We start from the raw sequence: 24,930 nt of genomic DNA on the forward strand, positions 1-24,930 counted from the left end.
ACAGAATGATTACTATTCTCCAGATTTCAGACCAACATCAACTCCTCCCAGTGAATGAAGGGTAAACTTTGCATTTCCAAAGCAGAAACTGTACCTCTACTCTTTCTCTAATTAGAAGTTATTTTTGCACAGAGATGGTGTACTCACTTTTTCAAAAAAAGTACAGAACGCCTGAAAAGTTTGTTTCCCAAGTGCTGCAGAATGCAACAAAAGGATCAGCTACAGTCCAGAAACCGACATCAAAACAAAGAGAGATTTTGTCCCCAAGAGAAAATCTCTGATGTAAGGAACAGCAATAAAAAAAGATACGTTCTCCTGATAACAGAAGATGTATACGGTTTTCTCCTGAAGACTGGGGAAAAGACTTGACTTCTGGAGTCAGGGATGTACACCAGGGAGCTTCCTTCCTCTATGCACACGCACACAGCTCCCAGGAGACTATCACATGGTGTGGAGAGAGAAGTGCAAGAGGGGGAAATGACTGTGGACCTGTTGTTTCCCACCACTTGGCAACATCTTAGATCCACTATTTTCAGCTTCTCTTCTAATACAGTGCAATGGCAGAGGCATTTATATCATTGAAAGTGAAGGCCATTCTCACCTTACAATCCTTTATTAATACAGAATAGCTGGTGGCAGAAATGCCCTATTGTTAGCAGTTAAATACTGAGGCAGCACTAATTTCTTTGGGTTATTTGTAGCTAGCAGGCAGCAAGACAAGTAACGCTCCAGTGTATGGCAGGGAAATTATTCTGTGACTGGGAGTTATTTACAGAATACATCTTGGGGGGAAAACAATTCTCTCTTGTCAAAACAACCTCTCAGAGTGGAGAGAAAGAGTTTGGTAACTGCTCACCGGTATCTCTCTGTATAAATAGGAAGGGACTCTTCCCTCCTGCAAAACTAGGGAGGTTCCATTCACCCGGGGAAAGGATGACCCCTCCATGACTTTGACACGCTGGATATGCCAAACAACACGTGGGGGTCCGTCCCCTGCCACACCAGTATCTGAGGGACAAGGGTTCGCTTATCAGCCCTCTGGCAGCGAAGCTCGGCACCATATGGCATGAAGCTTGCTCTCAAGGAAAACGAGGAAGCACGTGGCTTAGTCAGAAGGGGGCTTATCAGGAGATGCAGTAAAGTGAACTTGAGAAACAGAAAAAATATGGGTAATAAGGATAACAACAATCTGATGGTTTGTGGGACTGCTTTCCCAAAGGCCATAGTGCCAGGCTTGGTCCTAGACCTAACAAAGCAAATAGCCTTCAGCGGGGTGGGACAGAAAGGCTGGTTTAATTCATCTTTTCTGTCTCTAGCCTCTAATTATGTAATATAGGGACTGGGGCTGCTAAAAAAAGAGAATTTTGTTGGAAAAATGCAATATAGCAGTAAGTGACATTGTGCCTGAGTCTTTGTAACATAGTATCATCAATATTTTGATGGCATTGACAAATAACAGCATACTGCTTCTAGAAAGACCCTTAAAACCTGTTTCCAAGATTACTCACAGAGTTGGTACAAGATAGTGTAGAACGGTGGCCAGAATCTGGCCCCTAGACACAACAGACCCAAACTAAACTTTCCTTAAAACAGCAGAGGAGTGGAGAGAGCTCCTGCTGACTCTGCGAGGACTGGAGATTGGCTCCCCCCACTCAGAAGTTACGACTACATCCATTTAGTATTCAAAACCAAAAGCTGAGGTGAACAATCAAATGGGTGAAATGCATGCAGCAGCCTACTTCAGTTCTTAATAATTAACTTGAAGTCCTTCAATGAACTTAGTACCTGAGAGTGGAATTTGGAATCTGACCTTTACTACATCTAGATAAACACAGGGGCAGATTCGGCGGCTCTCTCTGCAAGCTTCACTCCAGCCTGAGCGGTTCACTTCTCCGAGGCTTTGCCATTTAATGCTGCGGTCAGGAGTGCAGGCGAGTTGAGCATGATTCTTCTCACAGTGCTTTTCCTTTGCATCATTTCCACGTATTCAGCCTCTGTTAAAGGTAGGTCCGCACCGGGCTTGGTTTGTCTTTCAACAAAAGACTCAGTGAAGGCATAATCAGTGTATGCATACGGAGGTATATTTTACCTCAGAAATGAGCATCTTTACTCAGGCATTCTTGAGTAATGCAAAATGCGTTTAGTAATTACAATGGACTAAGCACTTGCAACATTCTTGCCAGCACAGGGGATGGAGGAGACAATATTTTCAGGGGCACACCACCAGCGATATGAGCCAGGAAACTGGGAATCTTGACCTTGCTGAGTCAGGACAGGAAGTGGTGGCAGTGACATGAAGGACGCTATTCACATGCTTAAAAGTTAAACGCCCATGGAAGTGCTCTAGTGGATCAGAGCCAGAAAGCGCTCAGGGCTCTGCAGGTTTCATCTTCTGCGCAGTTGACTCAGCTACCACTGAAGTCCGCAACAAGCATCCCATTAATTTCACAGGGAGCTTGGTCTGCAGTAAGTCATGAGAACCTGGATGTCTACACACACTCTTGGAGCAAGGGCTTTACTCAGGTGTCCTGCACAGAGCTCAAGGGTACAAAATCTGGGGACTGCCCACTCTAGCAGTGCCAATGTATGAAGCAAAGAAAGATCTCTCTCAGTAGTGGCGCTTTGTGTACAGTCTGGCATTAAATTTACAGGACTTTTAGGACCACTCGATAGCTATTTAATACACAAGTCAGCTCTAAGTCCCTCACTGTAACAGCAGTCTGTGCTCTGACAGCAGCAGTCATATGACATTAGCCAACACTTACCCTTCTAGCTGAATGAAAATGTCCTCAGCAAGGAGGGAAGGGGAGCAGGGGAGCAGCCGGTCCTGAGTTAAGCTGTCAAAAAGGCTGCAGAAGTACTCCCATAGGTGCCTCTTCCTGCTCCCTGCAGGCAACCTGGGACACTGTGTATTTGTGTAAGCAGAGAGCAGCAACCTTCCTCCCTACATCCTTACCCCTTATGACAGACGTTATAAGGCACAGAAGCTTGCAGGCGGTTCCTCTACCAGTGAGTGTATCTTACAACGCTGCCAAGCAACATTTATGGCTAGATACTGACAGGCCAAATTTCTGGTGTCTGCTCTTCCCAGCTTCTCCGTAATATTATTAAGTAAAGCTCTTTCTTGATGTGAAGGAACATTTGGCACTTTACATCCCCGGGGGTACTGTGCAAACATTTTCTGATTAATTAATCCTTCGATCAGCTCTGCAAGGTCTCATTCTCTTGTGCAGAGGGGTAAATGGAGACTGAGAGCTAAGTAACTGGCCCAAGGCCAATTAGTGCCTCAATGACAGGGCTAGGATTAGAGTTAGAGTCTTGTCTTTCAGTCCACCAGGCCATGCTGCCTTTTAAAAATACTAAATGACTATCCTTTACTTTTATGTCAGCTAGATCAGCACACACAAACCTTTCCTACTGCAGTTTCATTTGAAAAATATTTTCAAATAAATGGATGGGTTTTGTTCTTAAAGCTATCCAGTATCAGAAGAACTGGCAAATATAATTTATGGACGAAGAGCCGGCTCGTAGTTGGAGATGCACATGCTCTGCATGCCGCATGTATTAATAAAAGGCACAGGGCTTGACAGCTGTCTCTGCTCATGCAGTGTAACCTTCTGTATTATACAGTATCACGATTTAATTATAGAATTGGCATGTTACCCTTAATGATAGACACTTAACATTACCAGTCAAACTATGTGTTATGCACTCCACACCTTGAAAGCCGCACAGTCCACGCAGGCACTTCTGACCCCAAGACAGTATGACAGAATGCAGTCTTTATGTCCGCTTCTGCTCCCTTCTCGGTCAGTGGGAAGTCTGCCATCAGCTGAAATAGAAACGGCGATATGAGTTTCATGGATCACAGCACTATGTGGAATACAAAGGAAAGAGCTGCTAAAGACAGTATTTTTTTTTAAAAAAAGGTTTCTATCAGAAAGGTATAGGAATATTTCTTTTTAAATGGTACCATTGTTTTTGCCTCATCCCTGCTCCTTCTCATATCATGATCCACCACTGGGTCACCCTTTACCCTGAGTGATATTTGGCTTGCAGCGAAACACGTCTTCTGCCCTGGCTCCCCCAGCATTTTCCACATATGGAATGGGGAAAACCTTCAGACCCTAATACTCTTCTGTCTCCCCAAAATACTTTGCAATTACTCATCTCTTCCATGGCACTCACAAGAAGCTGCCTGCCTGCATCATTTGCTCATCTGTTGCCCTCAGGTGTGAACAGTTCTTTTGTATACGGAGACAAGCAAATGTTGAAAGGGAGTAAAATGGAAGGAACTGTTACAAAAAGAAAAAAAAATACATATGTATATGGGCTGAACTGTGGGAAAAGAAGAGGACAGAGGTAAGGTGCCTTTAACTGAAAAGAGAGGGGGAGCAAAACCACAGACATCCACTATAACTAATAAGACATATGTCTCAGCACTCAGATCATTTTACTTGGACGTGCTTTCCCCCCACCTCTTGTCTTTAGACAGGACTGTGTCATCCTCCACGCACCTGTGAAGAAAGGTTGCACTTGTAGAAAGCACCTAGAAGGTTGCACTTGTAAAATCTCAGCTGATACTAAATCATTAGTGCTGCCACTTCTACTGCAAATGAAGGATATTTCAAACCAGGAAACAACCTTCTCAGAGAGTTATCCCAAGGAATAACAGGTCTTCCTGAAAGGCACTGTCAGGCATTCTAGGCAGGCACTGAGCACCCTCTGCTTTCAACAGCAATGTAGCTCCAAATGTGATGGAAGTGAGGGAAACGGGTGAAGCAAAATGACTAGGAAATTCACGGTAAACCTGCAGGAAAGGTTTTACACTTCTAGGTGATTTTTTTAAAAGTAGACATAAAAATAGGACAAAACCAAAACAGCCCCATGCCAGCATCAATACTTTAGCATCCCTGCAAAAAAATCAACAGTCATAACTCTGAGCTTTCACATGCAAACAGGCTGCTTCCCCAGGCATTACCAAACTTGCCAGGCCAGATCTTCAACTGGCGTAAATCATAAATCGGATTAGTTCTGTGTAGCTTTGCCAACGTACACAAGCTGCAGACCAGACTTGGTGGGGTTGCCTTTTTGCTTGGAGAATGATGCTGACCTTATGATGGAGAATTGAAGCTGACCTTAGTGTGGTGCTATGATATCTGAGTAAAAAGGGGAAAGAAGCAAAGAAAACCTTAAAAAACATGGTTTTGGACTCTCTGAGCATTTCAGAAGAAATCTGTCCAGCCATGATGGAATTACAGGGTGCACCTAATGAGGATTTAAAATCTGGCTGTGGAATAAACAAGTACTGTGTTCTTCCTTTTTTACTAATGCAGTTAATTTAAATTTATTTAGCAGAGTCAAATAAAGCACTGAGGAACACAAAATATATCAAGATAGCCTGCTGATTCTCTGCAAGGGACTTTGGACACACTGATCACATTACAGCTTGTTTAAGAATCTGTCTGAGATGTTTTGGTAGCTTTTTCTTTTTTCTTTTTTTTTCCTGTACTTGTCATAAGACTGAGATGCATCTCCAGCACTTTGCTTTTCTTGGTTTAACTTTGTGTACAGTTTTCATTTCTGCCCTGCACCTACTGAACTCCATGAAGAAATTCCCATTGGTTGCAGTGGTGCAGCATTAGGCTCTGAGGGGCTAGGCCTGCAACACTGACAGATAGCACCTAAGGTCACTGTATGTGTATTTACTTTGCGGATGTAACAGCACTTTGTGTACCGCCAGGTTCTCCTCCCTTCCCTCTACAAACTGAGTTCATCAGATTTTCTTGTGTGGAAGAGACCTTTGTAGCCAACCACACCAAAAGAGGGAAGTCCTTGAAAACAGTGAAAAGGAATGTCATGTATATCCTTCATAACAAAATATTTAAAGAGTATTCAAGAAGAAATTGATTTTCCTTGGTCACGTTAAAAAAAAATTGCAGTGACATTTTTCTTAATGCAGTTTAAAGCTCAAATGATACAGCTTCTCCTATGGGCAGAATGAATGCAAACACCGTGAAGGCTCTTAGGGGCAGGTCTAATTCCTATGCCTGAGGCTATGTAGAAATGTAGAAATCTGTGACACCGGTGTTATAGTGGTACACATTTCCCGCAGAACTGTGTATGAAAAAAAGAAAAGACAGGGAAGGATGTGGGCATAGGGCACTCTAAGTACTTTTATAAAGGAAAAAAACCCAAGACTTTTCTATAGTGCAGATTTCATTTACACAAGCAACACTGAAACTGAATTCCTTGGGAATAGCCTGTCCAATTTGTTGTTAATGCAGATGGAAATATCACCATAAAAATTAGGTACGCAAGTTGGAAAGCTGGATTTATGTTAGGAATTGGTGTTTTATATCCCTTAAAATACATCAATATAAATCTAACAACAACGTCACAGCTACAGGGACATTTATTTAATTTGAAGAACAAGAGCTTAATTATTTGATCTAAAAAATATTTTCCCAATGTCTTCATTACATTCACAGCAAGGCTCTCAATAGAAAAATTCCCAATAAATGTGCAAAAGTTGCAGAGAGCAATTTCTATCGGCTCCAACAAAAGATGTCAGTACATTTCAAATTGATAAGCATATGCATTGCATGCATTGCATGATTTCTTAAAGTATTTTAATTTGCAAACAACTTTGGATTAGTTTCTAATGTTACAATATCCAGGGTAAGGAAAGTGACTCTTTTTTGTATTTAAGTGCAGAGTTAGAACAATGAATGTTATGGACATTCTTACCTTAGATTGATGTCAATTTAATCAGAAAAAAATAGCTGCAATACAGCCCCAGTGGGACAGCACCTGTAAGCAAGGGTAGAAGGATCAGTCCCATATGTCTTCTGTTGACAACTGCAGTTTTAATTTTTCTAAAGGTGATTTTTAGAGAAAATAAGAGATTATGGGGGTTGATAATTTCTAAAATACTGACAAGTGTGTTTTTCATCCTGTTCTTTCCAAACAGGGCACACCACTGGACCAAGCCTAAATAATGACAAGATATATAAATTTGCTTATTCATCTGAAGTGTTTATTGACCGGGTTAAAGCATCACTACAGGATAGTGCAGGCTACCGGATTTCTTCTGGTGTGGATGTCAACCTCTTATGGAGAAATCCCGACAATGATGACGACCAGTTGATCAAAATTACGGTAATCAATGCCATCAAAAAACTTCACATATGCCCAATTCTTTATGCATTTATCTAATTGTTTAACTGACTACATAAACAGATAGTTCTTGAAGAACACGTTTTCAAAAGATAAGCCAAGTCTTTTATTCTTCCACAGTCTCATTAACTACAAACAGTTTCTTCAATTAGCTGTCTCCTATAGAATGACTTTTACAAAAATGTACCTAACATCATAAGCCAGGACTTCAAAATATCTCCTATATTTTGAAATTGCTTCATACAGCTTCCATAGCTTCAAAGAAATTTTGTGCAAGCACCTACAGGATGGGTAGTAGGTCACCTGAAGTTCTTAGCTGACAGCTCTCACCTGAGCATCGTGACATGTTCTAAGTATGAACAGGTTTTGTTGCTTACCTTTAAGCTGAGTATTTCCCCAACGGTGACTCTCAATTTCTTCTGAACATGTAGACATAGACATCATGGAAAACTAATGATCAGAACCAGAAATTAAGAAAGAAAAGATTTATTAGGTGATTTAGTCTATCTAGCCTTCCCCAGTCCAATGCTAGACTGCTCTCTAAATGAATTTTCTCTGCTTTTACTTTGTTAGATAAGAGATATCCAAGTTGCAAATGTAAATGAACGTCCGGACACTAAAAACATCTTCAAAGGAAAAAGCACAGAGAAGATCATTGGGAAAGAGTATCTGGAAGCTTTACAGAGGCCCATAGTTCTTCAGTTAACCCGTGGAAAAGTAAGACCCCATCTTTTAAAATTCACACACACATTCCCTGAGGAAACCTGAGACAAATCCTTCCTTACAGGCTTGGAGAACAATTCACTGTCCGCTTAGTTTTCTTAATACAATATAATCTTTCTACCTAAAATACAGTAGTTTGGAACAGACTGTAATCTTCCTGTACAAGGGGCTCCTCCAGCCCAAGCCCCTTGTGCTTTGAGAATACCATACAGTATGAAGTAAACAGTTAACATATTGGCCACAAATATATGTGTATATATACATACATACACACACACACATATATACATATATATATATATACACATACATACATACACACACAGGGGTGCTGTTTAAGGCTTTTGCTGTTGACTTCAGTGAGGCCAGGATTTTATCCAAGGTCTAAAGGCAGAAAAAGAGATACAGTTTATTATGAGGGAGACTATACCAAGCCTGTCAAGAACAGTGTTAATAACTTTAAACCCACATCAACCGTTTTAGTGGGACTGCTTTACCCCTCTCTGGCTTGCTTATTTACCTGAGTGTCACCTGCCGTTCAATGGTTCCAAATTAATGAGCTTGATGCTGAAAGAGCTACAGCCTTTTGTGTTGTTCCTCTACTGGCAAACTGTCTCCAAATATCAGAAGAAAAGGATCTGTGAGCAAGCGCACCTTGGTTTGCCTGTCCTCACTGACAGGCTGGATTTTCAACCCTGCCCTGAGAGAGGACCAAAGCATAGTCTCCCGCCTTCGGGGCACCCATGTCCAGTTGCAGCTCTCCGAGTCCCAGTCTCGCTCGGAAAGGCAATGAAGTAAATTCATCTCTCCCTTTTTCTGTGGAGCGGCTCACTTGCCCCCTTGTGCTCGGCCTACCCTCTGGCCAGGGAGCGGCAAGGCTGGAGAAGGCCGCTCCTGCCTCCTCTCCATGCTCGTTTACCCCCCCCCCCCCCCCCCCCCGTTGTTTGTGGCGGAGCGCATTAGGCCGAGAGCCCTGCTCTCCCAGCCACAGCCCGAGCAATGCTCGGCAGGTAGGACATGGGCAGAGGGGCAGTGTGAAAGGAGGAAGGTTGAAGGTCACACTCCCTTTTACTCTTCTGTGGAGCTGAGTGAGGGCTGTGACACCTTATCCCAACAGGATCTTTACCTACTGCTGTAAATAGGCACTGAGCACATATCCTGGCTGCCAGCTCAGCCAGCTGAATTGCAGCTGCTATCAGGCCTGCTCAGTAACTTTCAGACTCAGCCCTGTCATCAGTTTTACACAACATAAAAAGAAACAGAACAGCACTGGCTCCCAACCGTACACGTCCCTAAATGAGGCTTGAATTATCCGAAGAACACAGTCAAAATATATCTGCTGCCAGTGCACTGCAAACACACTGCTAGAGGCAGTTCACATGCTACGACTGAGATGTAGTATTAAAAAGTTGGGCTTTTTCCTGTGCAATAGGTTCTGAGCACTGCCTTTCTGATTTCTCTGTGGTGTGATACTTTCATCTCTGGCACAGTGACCTCCCCTTCCAGGGTTGCCCTGAGATAACACACTGATAGTGCTTACAGTTCCTGAAAAAGTGCACTTTTAAAGCACATTGAATGCAAAGTGGAGGTGCAAAGTCTTTTGTTACCAGAGGAGAGGCTCAAGCATAACAGTTGATCCATGTAGTTCAAAGGTTGTGATGTATGTGACACGTCATTTGAGTCACACTAACTATGCTATGATTCATTCTGTTTTTTTGTAACCTGTGATTAAAGTGCAACAAATATGTGCATGAGGGGGGAAAGGAAGCAAGACCTACTATGGGATGTAAAGCCAGAGCATTTCAATTCACATCTTGATAAGGAACGTTTCCGTGGGGGTTACGTAGAAAAATCAGTCACTTGTGACATTATATTTAGTTTCCCATTTTCCTTCTAAATTCTCTCTAATTAGCATTCAGAAAAGATGCTCACAGAACTGAAACTCTCTTTAGGTAGAGCTGAAGTCTGAACCATCTTTGTACTGTCATCAGCCAGGTCCTGCAGCCTCTGGAGTTTGGTTAAATAAGGATAACAGGTCCAAAGTTCAGCTTCACAATCAGAAAAAGTAAAGGGAGTTTTTACAGAAGGGATCCTCACTTTTTCTTTCTTGTTTAACCAGATTTAATGGGGCAGTTTTGTAATATACTTGTTTTATTCCTACAGGTAAAAAACTTCTACTCGTATCAAAATGAGCCTGCTCTTGTTCAAAATCTAAAGAGAGGTCTGGCTAGCCTTTTCCAGCTCCAGCTGCACTCTGGCGCTGCCCGTGAGGTATGGTGCTATATCTGACAAGACACTGGTTATCAGAGACATGCAGAGCCCAGTCTGCTCTAAAAGGCATGTCTGTGGCTCCTGTTGGCTTCAGAAGGAAGCGTAACAGAAATCAGCCCTTTGATCAGATTTGAAGTTGGGGACGTAAAGTTAATATTCTGAATATTTAGTGACAAAAGTCATGTTGCTGCTGTTAACTTTAAAAAATCGGTGAAATCCATTTGATTTAAAATACACTTATGAATTTAACAGAATTTGGTAATAAACCAACTTAAACCACAGCACTATAAAAGAGGTTATAATGCTGTGGTTTGAAGCTGGTTGGTTCACAAGGCATTTAAAATCATTATTTGAAATTACTGTTAAAATTATTATTTATTATTATTTTTATTAATTTATTGTCTAATGTGTTTATTATTTATTTAAGTTATTTTAAATCAAATAAAGAGTATCCAAACAACCTTAGCAATGGTTTATCTGCATCCATTTAACCTGCATTATGCAGTTAAATTTTTGCATCTGACAACATAAGGAAAGCTAGAATTTAGCTCAGATTCTTAAGTATGGTGCCACCTGCCAGGTATTTCCTAACTTTTTTGTTTAAACAAACACTGTTACTTTCCTTCATAGCCATCTAACGAAAAACACCTCTGCCTATCCAAAACAGAAGTTAGAAACACTGATATAAGGAAAAATAAAACAGCAGTCTCTCTTCACCTTCAAAACTGGTAAATGAGCTCAAACCGAAACAGTGCAGCATCTTAGGTACCTGATGCCATCAGTGAAGAAAATGGTTGGTCTCTGGAGGGTGTTCCGAGGTCCAAGAGATATATTCAAGAAATCGTCCATAGCAGCACAGGCCTCCTGCAGCTGTCTACAGTTTCAACTCCCAGAAGTCTCTCTTTGAGCAAAGAAAGGGAGAGAAAAATAAACAGGAAAACACACATCAGAGTAAGTCAGAAATGAGTGACGTTCAGATACTAATCTTACTCTTTTTTTCCAAGGTGGATGTATCTGGCGAATGCAATGTTACTTACCATGTTCGGCAAGATCAAGTGACTAAAATTAAAGCCCTGGACTCCTGTAAAATAGAAAAGACAGGATTCACCAGCCCCAATGAGGTACCATTTATTTAACAGAATAAAATCTGTTTTGCCTATTTAAAATATATCCTTATTAGCTATCACTCATTTTCTCAAAAGCTCTTTCTTGCATTACAGAAAACAAATTCTACATATACATCTGTAGTGTTGGGAGTACAGTCCTGCATGTAGCACCCACAGGGAGAACAGGGAAAGGATTCTCCTCTTGTGTAAACCAGCTTGGCTCAGCTGACATTCAGTGCAGCACACTAATTCACATCATTTTTAGATCCATAATATAATTTAGTTTCTATGCAAATCAGCAGCATTTTTTTCCTGGCTGTACTGTAGTTTTAATCAATGTGAGACTTCTTTTTCTTTGGCAGTAAATGTTACATAAGGTCACAGTCCTAGTGACAATTGTAACCCTTTTGTCATCTGCTAAGTAGCAGTATTTAGCATGTTCAATAAATGCTGGCAAGACCTTGACCTGGGAGCTCAAAGGAATAGTATGCTTGCCAAAGGCACACTTATAAGGTAGGAGATGGGCTGCAGAGGTAACTGAAGCCCTACTACTGCCTTAATGATCCCTCACTACTAGTAACTGCCCTTCTATGTGGTTACTGCTGAGCGCAAGCTGGAGAAGTGCCAGTTCTCCCTGGCAGAAACTTACCTTTCTCAGCTCAGAGAAGTGCAAAGGTAGCATACTGTCTGTTAATAAACCAGCTTAACACAATGACTGCATTCCTAATTTTCACACTTGCCACAAAGAATTCAACTTGTTTATAGACAAATCAGTACAAACACACCAAACCTGATGGCTGGTTTGCTTTCCAGGTATGCACAAGAATAAATCTTATCCATTAGAGATTTCCCTGGCAAAGCTTCTCATCTTATTTTCAAGTTTATTTTCAACTAAATGTATTACCGGACATTTTCTCGGCTACAACCTATTCCATAACTTCCTCTGTGGCTTTTCTTATGTAAAGTAATGAATTTGAAACATATGGTGCAGAAGTGACTAGATTATTATTGTAGAAGAAATTTATGAGATCCTGGTTTTCAGGCTTAGGTTGAGATGTTGTCAACTCACACACACTTTGCTCATTTGGTTTTATTTCATTATGAGTTTTGCTCTGATTCAGAACTGTAGGATCTGGTCCTATTCTGTCATTTACTGATCAGCCCTTCTTTTGGTTTATTTTTAAATTATTTTCAGATTTTAGATGTTGGCACAAAAGCCACGTCTGCCACAATTTATGTGCTGGAAGACAGTTTCATCAAATCCATTAAGGCAGAAGAGAATTATGCTTTGTTTCTGAATTCCCGACGAAAAACAGATGCCAAAGTAGTTTCAAAGTAAGTTGGGCAATCTGACTGCCATTGATGGCAGCAGGACTAATGGTTCAACTCAGGTTACATATGTACATGTAACCATCACAGCTTCACAGTCTAAAACTGTAAACTCTCAAGGTAGGATTTAGATCTATTTTGTATCCATATGGCACCTAGCCCAACTTTGATTAAAGGCTCTACCACACTGCAAATAATAAATAATGGCATTCATAAATAATGAAATGAAAATAGCTGGAACTGGTCAAACCATTTTAAGCAATACATTATTTCTGTAGGTGCTCTGCTTCTGCACCCTCTCATTTATTAAGAAACACTTCAGATGGATCTGCATTTCTAATATGTGAAAGTTCAGAGGTATAGAAAGCAAAATCTGATACGTAGAAAGGAAACAACAATGAAACCTAGGTCTGTGTCTGCAACACTGAAAGTCTGGAGATACTCATATTAGGGAAATGATTCAGGCACTTCTTTAGTATTATGATATAGATACAGCTGATGGGGGGGAAAGTACATTCAGAATCTCAATTTCAAGGTCTTCTTATAAAGAAGTATTTGAAACATTGCAGAATGTATATGGTTACAGAAGGCTGTTCACCATGTGCTATAGACCCATACTCTAGAAAGTCTACTATTTAGGTATTTCATGTCATTTCTCTCTAGCAATAATTCTGCAGGTACTAAATACCTCTATTACGTTAAAAAAGCCACAGACGTGCCATGTTCTGAACATTTTAAAATGAGACAGGGGACTCTTCACCAATTCTTTGTTCTGTATTTTTGGTCAGTGGAGGGTTGGTTTGTTTTTTTTTTTTTTTTGGCTTCTTCTCCCCATGATTTCTGCATTTCTTCAAAATGCATGAGCTCTAACAGTGTTTTCAATGTATGGATGCACAGGCAGAGACTGGAACTGAAGTCGATACAAGCCGGCCCTGGACTCTTTGCTGCGAAGCAAGTTGACGGAGTTATCAAGACTTTGGGCTCTAGTTACGTAGCAGTGCCGCTGGTAGCCAAGACTGTCCAAGCTGAATGCAAAAAGTGTCCATCAGTAAGTAAACACGTTGCTACGACTTCTTGGACGCCAGGTCGGTTAACTGAGCAGAACGTGTGTGAAAAAGACATTTCTGTTCTAGCAGTCCACTAGGAGATGTCTAACATAAATCACAAGCACTGCCCCACACTCTGGAGCACTGCAGTGATGCAATGGTGCCCTGCCAGGAAAGGGTATTTTAGGATCTGCGTCTAGAAGTACCTGACTTTTTGCTCTCTTTGAATGATGCAGTGCAGTGTTTCTCAAACCTCTAGAAAATACAACAGCCTTTTGTATCATCTCATCTCTGTCAACCCTGAGTTGGCCAAAGTTTATTTCTTCTGGGTAATGGAGTGGGAAATGGCTATCAGGATGGGTTGCCAGTGTTCATACACGATTCTCCGTCATGGAGGAACTGAACTGCTCCTAGAAATTAAAGGTAGTTATCCAATCCTTACGCAGGCTAAATATCTGTGGGCAATATATATAGCCTGTTCTCACTGCCTGAGCTTGCAGGAAGTCTTTTATTTTAATGACTTTAGAGGTATTTTATAAATATAAAATGGGGCTTTAGTATTCTTGGCAAGTCCAACACTCTCTTTATCTCTCCCATGCCCCAGTAAAAATCACCTTGATATTATATATTTAAAACATTTAAAGACTACCAAAATTTAGTATTGTTAAAAAACTACTTTTAAAGTGTAATATCTTTTGTTTTGCTGATAATAGTTGTCATAAACACTAATATAAATTGCTACAGTGATTGTTAGCAAATATTTTTAATGCTCTTGCCATTGTTGAATTAATTTAGCAGTGAATGGCAACATTAAAGATTATTCTCAATCATTTTTTAATAAGCAAGATAAGGCTTCTATTCAGCACACGTTAAACCTCCAGAGATATTCCTTATGAGCACAAATACCTTACTATATTGGAACTTATAACAGTTATTTGGAAATAACATCACCCTGTAATAAATTAGCTTGTCTAATGCTTGTGGAGCTGCAGAGTAGATAAAATATGTTGGAGAAAATGAAATAGAAATGGTGCTGCATGCGTGCTGAAGTGGCTCTGAGTAGGGAACATCAAGGGATCTGAAACAGAGCAGGGACAGGTGCTCTTCCCCAGACTCTGCCCGTCAGGGTTTGTGCTGACCAATTTATTATTTGGAACTGAGTTTGTCCTAATAGTTGTACAGATAATTTCCAGACCAAGATAACAAACATGGGGTATATTTCCAGAGCACTGCCTGGGGACTAAGGTATGTCATTATAAACCTAATGGAACGAGGAGAATGAAGTCCTGCTTTCTCACTGTATTTTACAGTAACTGCTATGAAAAGATGGGGTCTATAAACAGAACACTGTATCCAAAGCAGCAACATAACATTTGGTACTTATATATCATAGTATACATTAATGCCATGCTGACATGGCATGCCCTACAGTTCTACATTTTCAAAACCCTTTACGAATTGTAACAAATCTTATCTGTGCCTCTATGAGTTTGGTGAAATAGCCATTACTATCCCCATTTCACAGATGGCAGCACTAGTGTCTGTGAGATTATGGCCAACATTTACATTTAAATTCAGGCCTAGATGTCTATGTTTAAACAGTATCATAAAGCATTCTCTTTTCAGAAGAGCTGAGCTGATGGTTCCTACTGAAATGGATGCTTGTCCTTTTTGAAATCAAGGAGTTTTTTGTTCTACTTCATCTTGGACAGCCAGCATCTGAAAAATTTGGCTTGGGGTTGTGTGTGCCTAAGGCCACAGAATAAGTCAGGCACCAGTTGACAAGAGAAGCTGCATCTCAGAGTTCAAGTATTTAACACAGCAAGCAGCATTTGCATTGGGAGTGTTCCCTTGTCTACTTGACATGATTTTTATTAACAGTAGGCAGGCAATCAGTGATGGGGGACTAAACGCAAACCCAGGTGTTGCTCATGTCCATTTTGATGGTGCAGAGATGCATCCTGATTGCCCCCAACCAGCTCAGGCTGGAATGTGTACAGCTGCATTTCCCAGCACTGTGCCAGAGGTAGCAGAGGCCGTGCAGGGCACGTGGGCTAGCTCAGGGGCAGCACTGCAGAAACACAGCCAGTAATCTGCATAGCTGTACCACCTGGGCCTACTGGCTGGGTTCACATTACCTGAGACACCTTTGTGCAGGCTGCTAAGGCAGCCCTCAGGCACCTACATTCAAAACAAAGTCCTGCTTGCTTTAGCAACTCTTGGTTTGGCTTGAATTTTCCCAGAGTGCCCAGAAGTGCTCTGGTCTGATCAGAGGACACCACCATCCTGTCTGAGCTTGGCTGAGTTCCCAGGTGCAAGTGTATGCATCTGTGTCTGAACCCCTGGGGCATTCAATCCAAACTGCCTGACATACATGTCAAGAGAACGGTGCCCCTCACAAAATTCAGCTGTGGATATTGTTTTTTAAAATCATGGCTGCTGCAGGAGAAGGCAGCTGCTCCTTGTAATGGCTGGATGGTCAGAGCACCCCCAGAAGAAGATGACTGGGACTCCACTCTCTCTTTTGCTTGTGGTTGCTCCAGTTCACATCTCTCACCTTGCTAGTCACAAGGCTATAGGCTAAGCTGACTGAGAGCAGCCCTTACAGCTGGGCTCTGCAGAGCAAAAAATAAAAGGATTAATGAGGTTAGAGATTCTTTGCTGCACTATGCTGCTACTTCAACAGGGGGAATAGAAAGTGCCCCATGTTTATCCAATTTCAGCTTATAATAGTCACACTGACCTTGGTGCTAAGCTCTAACCACCAGTTGATGTTAACAGACCCATCTATGCCTCAGATCATGAGCTCCTTCCAGCTGTTTATTAATCCCCAGGAAATATCCTATGTCTCAATCAATGTTGCCTAATTATTGTTTGTTATAGTTGATGGAAGTTGCACTCTGTACTGCTGAATGATACTTCTATTCGCCAGCAGGTTCAAGTGTTATTGCCTAATGCAAAACCCATGAAGGGGGGAAAAATTTTAGTAAAGGTCAAATGGGTGTTAGTGTTATTTCCCACTTAGGAAAACTGCAGTAAACACTGCTGCAAAGAACAGCTGAGTTTTCACCCAAGAATGTTCTTGATAATTTTAGATAACAGAGGCAAAGGCAAATGAGAGAGAAAAGGTCAAAATACCTGCACCAGTTTCTTATGGGAGTGCAGCTGGAAGGACAAAGCCCTCCCAAACTTCAGTCTCTAAACGTGCAACACAGGTTTCTAAATGACTGCTAAGGAGAAAGTTTGGAAAGTTACTAGAGGAAGGATTAAAAATGCACTGTAGAGAACGGACTGTCTAGAACTGCTCATGGCTCACCGCATACAGACATTCCCAGCTCCTCGGAAACCAGAAGAAACTTTCCCATCGGACAGTTTATTCCATTAGCGTGTCCTCTAGTTTTTCTCAGAGGCATCAGTCACAGCTGCACACTCGTGATCCCAATGTTGCGCTAAGGATTTTTAGCCAATTTGTCCTGTTTATTTCTGGTAACTTTTACGTGGCGTGCCATGGCAGTATGTCCACACAGAAGGATGCAATGTGCAGCACACACAACTGTCTGAGCGGCCTCCAAACAAGCCAGCTCCAGTACTAGGGACCGCACCACTGTGTTAGTTGAGAAAGGCTAGAGGTCTGTCCACAGCACCTACAAACCCAGTCATATTGCTCTGGTACCAGGTTGGCTCTTCAGAACTAGGTCAAAATCATAGCGTGTGGAATAAACGTAGCAACAACGAGAAGTACAAAGAAGCTGACAGCAACAGCCAGAAGTATGAAGAAGCTTTTTCACCTATCACATTATAAAGTAACCACAAATCCCTCCCCATCTTATGCAGTTTTATGAATAAGAAATGAGAGTTACTTACAGGACTTTTAATCCTGTTCCACACAAGCCACTTCTTCTAAGAAAATATGATTAATTTGTGAATTGGGCATCTCTCACCTTAAAAAACTGATTTAGAAGAAAATAAGAACAGAATTCTGCATTCACCAGAAAGCACAGTACATTTGCAAGAAAAGAGAATTTACCTTATTCCAGTTACATACTAAGCAATTAGGTTTTGCATTAGTGTTGGAAAAGACACAGCTGTGCCTGCACTATAGAAAGGTTTCAGATATAGTTGTGCTGGGATATCATAAACAAATTAACTAAAATTTAGCTACGGGATCACCAATATATGAGATTTCAGCTAATTCGAGCAGTATCTGGCCCATATATCTGCATTTAGTTAAGTCTGATTTTTGAGAATTGAAACCACTGTTTGAGAGATTGATACCATGTGAATTATTTTGCAGCTTTCTGAACACTGGCAGAGCATCAGAAAACATTTGCATCCTGAAAACCTTTCCAAAGCTGAAGCAACAAGAAGCTTTTTGTCCCTCATTCAGACCCTCAGAAAAGCTGCAAAAGAGGAGATACTGCAGATTCTTAGAAGTGAAAATAACGAACTCCTGTAAGTCATCGTGGACAAATTTTCACAAGGTTTCAGTTACTTAAAACCGCAGAAGGGCAAAATGCATGTAAACAAATTCAGTTATAGTGGCTAGCTGTCCAAAACCAATCTTCAGTACTGTACAGGAAAACGACTTTTCCAGTAAAGCTGTGCTTGTTTTTGTAATAAAATGTATTTGCAATATATTTGCAATATACTGTTCAGCCACTCAGAAAATAGCTAAAGTGCAGGGCAAACATGCCTTGTAGCTTACCCAAAGCTTACCTGAAACACTCTGTAATTTGTTCTTGACTTGCCCATTGGTTTCCTTCAAGTGGAAATACAGTGGAGAAGGGGACAGTTCATGCGTGGATGTTGTCCTAATATTGGGGTCTGGTTATGACCATCATGTGCACCTAGACTTGGGAGCTGGAAAGTATTCCTGAGTCCCACCATACACACAGTCTGAACCTTTCAAACAAATTATAGCAGCTGTTATAATCATAAATTACAGCAGCACTAGTCTTTTCAGTATTTTCTAGCTCATTACAATGATATGTTCATTTCCATTTCTTCTTTATAGTCCACAGTTAGTGGATGCTGTAACATCTGCCCAGACCCCAGCATCTCTGGAGGCCATGCTGGAGTTTCTAGACTTTAAGAATGAAAAAAGTGCTATACTGCAGGAGCGGTTCCTATATGCCTGTGGATTTGCTTCTCACCCAAATGAAATGCTCCTGAAAGCTTTAACCGTAAGTCAAAAGACAGAAAGGAAATACAATGGAGTTACTACTCTTAAGCCTCATCTTTGTCAAGGGAGAAGGGAAGAGGGACACTGTCACGGGGTTTCCAACATTCCTTTCCTTTCCCCTTCCAGGGTTTCCTTTAAGTGTGCCACTAGCGTATAGCCTAGAAATAACAAAAATTCATAGGCATTCATACAAAAGACTATTTCCTTAGTAAAATGTCACCGACACCTTCTCCTTGGGAAAAAAACATTGTTCTGAGTGTTAACAGAACAATTTAAGGAGCAAAAGCCTTATCAGAGTCCTGTCACCATTTAATATTCTTTCTTTTGAAAACAGCTTCAAAATGAATTGTGCTATTTGAGACACTGAATGTAATGCAAGGGAAAAATGGCACTGAGCTAACGTGTACTGAAAGAGCAGCGCTGTGCACCCAGCTCAAGATGATCACTGCCTTTGCATTGCACTGACATTCATAGGAATTGAGAATGTGGTTCATCATTTTTAGACAGGGAGACTAACTGTTGCTTTTAAATAACAGACTAAGTTCCAGGATAAGATTGCAAATGAAGAAATCAGAGAGACTGTTGTCATTGTCATGGGAGCACTTATCAGAAAGCTCTGTGAGAGAGAAGGCTGCAAACTTCCGGTAAGTATTTGCTTTTCACTGCTGGCCAAATTCTGATCTGGGACACAGGAATGATCCCTGTTGATGCTACTGGGAGATCATATGAGACATTGGTAGCATTTTCCCTTCTGCTGTAAAGTAAGACCATAAACTGCCATGTTTAATAGATGGAGGATTTTTTTAAAATGGTATCTATTTTGTCAATTTTAGGATTTAATCTGATCTCTCTCCCCATTCTTGTGGATTTCTCCTGATTTGCCTTTGTTTAACACAACTCTTTCTCACTGCCCAGTCTGTCAGCAGAAGCAGTACTCACGCTCACTTGTCCAAAAGCTTTGCATGTCCTCAGAGAAACACTAGAGGAGTCAGGATCTGTATAACATTTGAAATCACCTTAGAATATCTCAGCTTTGCAAAGGAAAGTCATTGGTCCAAATATTGAAGTCTGCCCCAAACATGCACAGAGCCCAGGAGGAAGGCTATCACCTTGATCATAGACTGAGGGGCAAGTTTAGGACATGCTGGGGATATAGGATGAGGGTGATCAGATGAAGCATTGCTGCCTGTTGGATCTGTGGGCATTCGGGATTGCAGCACGCTGTTGAAAAAGCACAGAGCACCTGAACAGCCCTTAGAAATCCTTTTTTCCTTTCCCTGTTAGTTGCCAGGCACTCTTAAAACAGTGTATTATGAAACACTGGGAAAGACTTCCCTTGTCACTGTTTTTAATTGTCTCTCCTGGCCCCTTGAGTAGAACCCGTGAAGCCCCTCAATCAGGACAGGAACAGCTATTGAGTGATAAATCCAGGTGTCACTGGGACTGTAAGTTAAAGCTTAAAAGAAGCTGTCAACATACAGTTCACAAATGACACATTTGCTAACCCAGCACAATAATGCTTTAGACCAAAAAATGCTAAAAACCAGCCCTGCCACTCCTACTTCTGGGGGAAGGTAAGGTGGGTTTATGATCACCTCTTCAACATGCTGTTGATTTTCTTTAGGCTGTCGTGGAAGCCAAGAAGCTGATTCTACGTAGACTGGAGAAAGCTAAGAAAGGTGACAATGTGAAGATGTACCTGCTGGCACTGAAGAACGCGCGTCTCCCTGAAGCAATCCCAGTGCTTCTGAAGTACGCTGAGTCAGAAGAAGGGCCCATCAGCAACATTGCTGCCACTGCCCTGCAGAGATACGATGTTTCTTTTCTCACCAAAGAGGTAAGAAAATACACTGCCCAGGAAAAGAAGTGCAAGAGATCATATTAAAAATCAAATGTAAATGAACAAAGTTCCTTTGTCAGCCCTCACTTTTTAAATATGCCCTATGTATGTTTTTTCCTCCAGGAAATTTTTTTGCACACATCAATTCTAGCCAGAAAACGCTATACAGTCTTGCTTTCCAAACCCCAGCTTCCAGTCTGCCAGTGCTACTCAGCCTTTGGCTCCAGAGTTATACAGAGCCATGAGAGGTGGCAGGTAGTCATGGGGCAGGTTAGAGCGCTCTTCACATGACCACACCTCCCCTACAATGTACAGGAGACATTAGAAACAGCGGACATGGGGACCTGCACAACCTCTGTTCTTGTGCTTTCACATAGCCGTGGAGAATATATGAAAACAAGAGAAGGGTAAAATAGCTGCATCTTACTTTCCAGCCTCCAAGGGTGAGAGAAGACATACAACGTAGCAGGATGTGAGGTGCTGCCTGTGCTGCATTACCCGACGTCCTGTTTCCCACCTACTGCTGCTGGCCTTGACTGGCTTATCATGGTGCCACTTCGCAATGCAAATGCCTGAGGCAGCTGACAAGCTATTCTGTCACTGTGACTTTATTTGTAACAAAGATGTGTCATAAACTGCTCACCTTCTCAGGGATGTGGGGCTGCCACAGGTAGTATCCAGTGAGTGAAAACAGCAAGATTTAAGATACCTCTCCCCCGAAGAGTCAAGGAAATCTCTCTCTTGATCTTATCACTGACACAGTGTTTGAATCTCCTAATGCTCTTATTTATTTACAGTCACACTGTCAAAAAGAGGCTGTATTTGGATTGTGGTTGAGAGAACATAACAGATGCCTCACTTGCCCATGTGGTCACTGCCCTATACACATCTAATAAATTCCACGAGGACCACGAGAAACAGTGTGCTAAAAATACATCCTAAAATCCTAGCAGTAGCTACGGACCTAGTTTAAGCTAACATAAATGAGATTCTAAGCCGGACTTTGCCCAGTCATCTACATGAGCATTGAATGCATAACCTGTTTCCTGACCAGGTGAAGAAAACAATGAACAGGATATACCACCAGAGTCGTAAAGTCCACGAAAAGACAGTGCGAACTACTGCAGCTGCTATCATCTTAAACAGTAACCCATCCTACATGGAAGTGAAAAACATCCTGCTCTCCATTGGCGAACTGCCTCCAGAAATGAACAAGTACATGCTCTCCATAATTCAAGATATACTTCACTTCGAAATGCCTGCAAGGTACGTTAAGTTCAGTGTAAAGAAATACAGCTCTTTCTCCCTCCTTTGTATATTAATGCACTATCAGAGAAAATCAAAGAGTACACAGTTTCCAAATAATTACGACTGTAAAATCTAAGGAGCGCACAAGAGGATGCCAGACCTTTGTGCCACTTTTAAGTACTGATATTTTAGAATAAATCTGTACAGTTCAATGACATTCTTTTATCAGCTGGTCACATTTTCAGAGCTACAGATGAGAATTAGGCATCTAACTTCCACTACTATTGGGTGCCTAGCTGTCTTTCATGCAGAAGGAAATTTCTTCACTTGGTTTTAATTCTCTCTGTTCAGTGGGGCCCTTGCTTTATATTTTCAAAGAACAGTGAACAAGAAAAATTTTGACACCACAGCACTAGAATGGAACCAATCAAAATACCTCTCCTTCTGAACAACATTAATTTTCAAGTAAGACCTTTATTTGCTTTCCTTTCTATCTGTGACTGTAGGGAGTAGCTGAAATTGGAGAAGACATTCTGGGATAAGGCAGCTTTAGAGGCACAAATTTAATTTCTTTAATGGAAAAATGTGAGTTTTTCAAAGAACCTCTTTCCTGCTGGGAAATTCACCCACTCTCAAATCTGATGTTTCTACAAAACAATAATACATTTGTTACCATAACATTTGTTGTTCTTGTTGTTGTTTTTGAAATACTACAGCAAAACAGTTCGTCAAGTTCTGAAGGACATGCGTGCTCATAACTATGAACGCTTCTCCAGGACAGGCTCTTCCTCTGCCTACTCTGGCTATATGACACGTATGTAACCAGGAAACTGCCTTTTAACCCTATTTATACTCCTGAACCTTTGATTAAATCACTAGTTTGGTCACAGGTACCTTCTTTCTTTTTTTAAGGTGGTCCTGACATATCATCCACATATAGCCTTGACATCCTCTACTCAGGTTCTGGCATTTTAAGGAGAAGTAACCTGAACATCCATATTTTCAACAAAAATGCTCGACTTCATGCCAGCCAGGTAACTGCCATGCCCTACGTAAAAACTAAGCCAGTATGGGGACCTCTTCTTATAGCCTTTTAAGTAAATTCAACTGATGCCAAAGAGCGTGAGGATTGCTGCATGGGGCACAGAACAGGCCAACAGAAAAGAAACAAAACAAAACAAAACAGCAGACAATGAGGGACATGTACGCCTTAACAAAAAGAGATGGATGTTTTGTCCTCTACAATATATCCAACTTCTGTTTCTGGTTAAACTTATACTGTTTATCTTATGTATTCAGTAAAAGCTTCAGAAGTTTATAAAATCAAGGCAGATGTTTCAGATATAACACAGAATAGAAACACAAGGATTAGCTCAGATCTAAGAATCAAACAGGTTTAAATGACATGCTTCTGTCCTGGCCTTTTCTTAATATTGTCAAGTTGAAAAGCACCTTCAATATTAGAATCCTGCTTAATTTCTGAAGGATGTGTACAGTGGGGCATCTTTGGTTTTTCTTCCGAATGTCTGTGGAAAATAGTCATCTGAATAAAGGAAAATGGACTTGAAAGGAAACGAGGCTTGGATTTGTGATCTGCACATGGGCAAATTCTGCCTACATCTAAGGGAAAAAGATGCTGTGAGATCATTTTATTTTCCATTTTTCTAACCACTCTAATTCCCTTAAGTTTTAACCAAATATTTTTTCATCTTCAAGAGTTAAGTTCTTAGATATATATGTGTATATATATAGATAGATATATAATATTATAATAATTTTAATAAATTATAATATATATTATATAATAGTGTACATATATATTAGATGTATATATGTGTATATATATATAAACCATTTAGAGTTGCTAATAGCCTGGGTCAGGCAAAGGTTTTTTTATTGATTTTATGTCACTGTTGCCTCTTAGGTGGTGATCGAGGCTCAAGGCCTGGAGACCATAATAGCTGCAACTCCCGATGAAGGCGAGGAAAACCTGGACTCCTTTGCTGGCATGTCAGCCATTCTGTTTGACGTCCAGCTCAGGCCAGTTACATTTTTCCAAGGGTATGGTGATTTAATGTCTAAAATGCTCTCAGCAACTGGAGATCCCATTAACGTGGTGAAAGGACTTATCCTCCTGACAGATCATTCACAGGTACTAATGGCATACTTTTTGCTTCTTTTTCTATCTTTTAAACACATACGCACCCTCTCTCCATACTGTTACGGTAGGGCATCTCATCTTTTCTCTTTCCAGTGTTAATAAACCTGATCAATGTTACATAGGCTTTTCTTACTATGGGAGCAGTAGGAAAGCCACAAGTATGAAAAAAGAGGGTGAAATTAGATGAAAAGCAATCTAGGACAGAGGCAAGAAATCACATCATTCTAGAAAACAAAGTAACTCTGTGAAGAATAAAACCAAATCAGACTAAGTTTCCTGATGAAAACTCCTCCTGCTATCAGTTATTACCTCCACTCCTCCAGTTCCTCAGCCATCCACAGCTCCTTGTAAATCAGTAATGCCCCATGCAACCATAGAAGTTTTAATCTTTAGAAGCTGTCCAAAGATCTTACATCCACTGAAGCTGTACCTGTCATGTCAAATGTTCAGCTAAGTTAGCCAGGCTTAGGTGAACCGTGCGATCTTCGGGCTCATTTCACAAGCATCGCTAACTGTTTAGAATATACTGTGCACGTTCAGGGCACTATTTTCAAGGGCTAACAGACACTGGCCACTAAATGAACTTGTACTAGTAGTCTAAAAGGCACTTGTATCTTCTTGCTTTTTTTTTTCCCCTCAACCAAATCAGCATTAGATATATTCTAAAAAAGGGAATTGTTTATGGCTTTTTTTTTTTTAATGGAAAATGGAAATTACCATCTTTTACAGTCCATAGTTATTGAATCTCCGATACTCAGACTTTCTGAGAAAAGTAACCTTCATGAAGAAGGTGCAAGAGCTGCAATTTCAAATGCTTATAGCCATATGAAAACAGGAATTAAAAT

At 40.9% G+C, this 24,930-nt stretch overlaps 1 protein-coding gene across 1 annotated transcript in view; it reads left to right on the forward strand.

Moving 5' to 3' along the window:
• Positions 1-1,838: 1,838 nt before the first annotated feature.
• MTTP (microsomal triglyceride transfer protein) overlaps positions 1,839-24,930 on the forward strand; it is a 30,267-nt gene continuing 7,175 nt past the window's right edge. The window contains exons 1-15 of the mRNA XM_026109052.2: positions 1,839-2,003; positions 6,974-7,161; positions 7,753-7,896; positions 10,066-10,173; positions 11,178-11,294; positions 12,475-12,614; positions 13,506-13,656; positions 17,949-18,106; positions 18,669-18,837; positions 19,373-19,480; positions 20,461-20,673; positions 21,731-21,942; positions 22,641-22,738; positions 22,837-22,958; positions 23,849-24,076. Of these exons, the coding sequence (XP_025964837.1) occupies positions 1,943-2,003; positions 6,974-7,161; positions 7,753-7,896; positions 10,066-10,173; positions 11,178-11,294; positions 12,475-12,614; positions 13,506-13,656; positions 17,949-18,106; positions 18,669-18,837; positions 19,373-19,480; positions 20,461-20,673; positions 21,731-21,942; positions 22,641-22,738; positions 22,837-22,958; positions 23,849-24,076 (2,217 nt within the window). The 5' untranslated portion in view covers positions 1,839-1,942. The remainder of the gene's footprint in view (positions 2,004-6,973; positions 7,162-7,752; positions 7,897-10,065; positions 10,174-11,177; positions 11,295-12,474; positions 12,615-13,505; positions 13,657-17,948; positions 18,107-18,668; positions 18,838-19,372; positions 19,481-20,460; positions 20,674-21,730; positions 21,943-22,640; positions 22,739-22,836; positions 22,959-23,848; positions 24,077-24,930) is intronic.

Source organism: Dromaius novaehollandiae, chromosome 4, assembly GCF_036370855.1.
Source record: "Dromaius novaehollandiae isolate bDroNov1 chromosome 4, bDroNov1.hap1, whole genome shotgun sequence".
NCBI classification, from domain to species: domain Eukaryota; kingdom Metazoa; phylum Chordata; class Aves; order Casuariiformes; family Dromaiidae; genus Dromaius; species Dromaius novaehollandiae.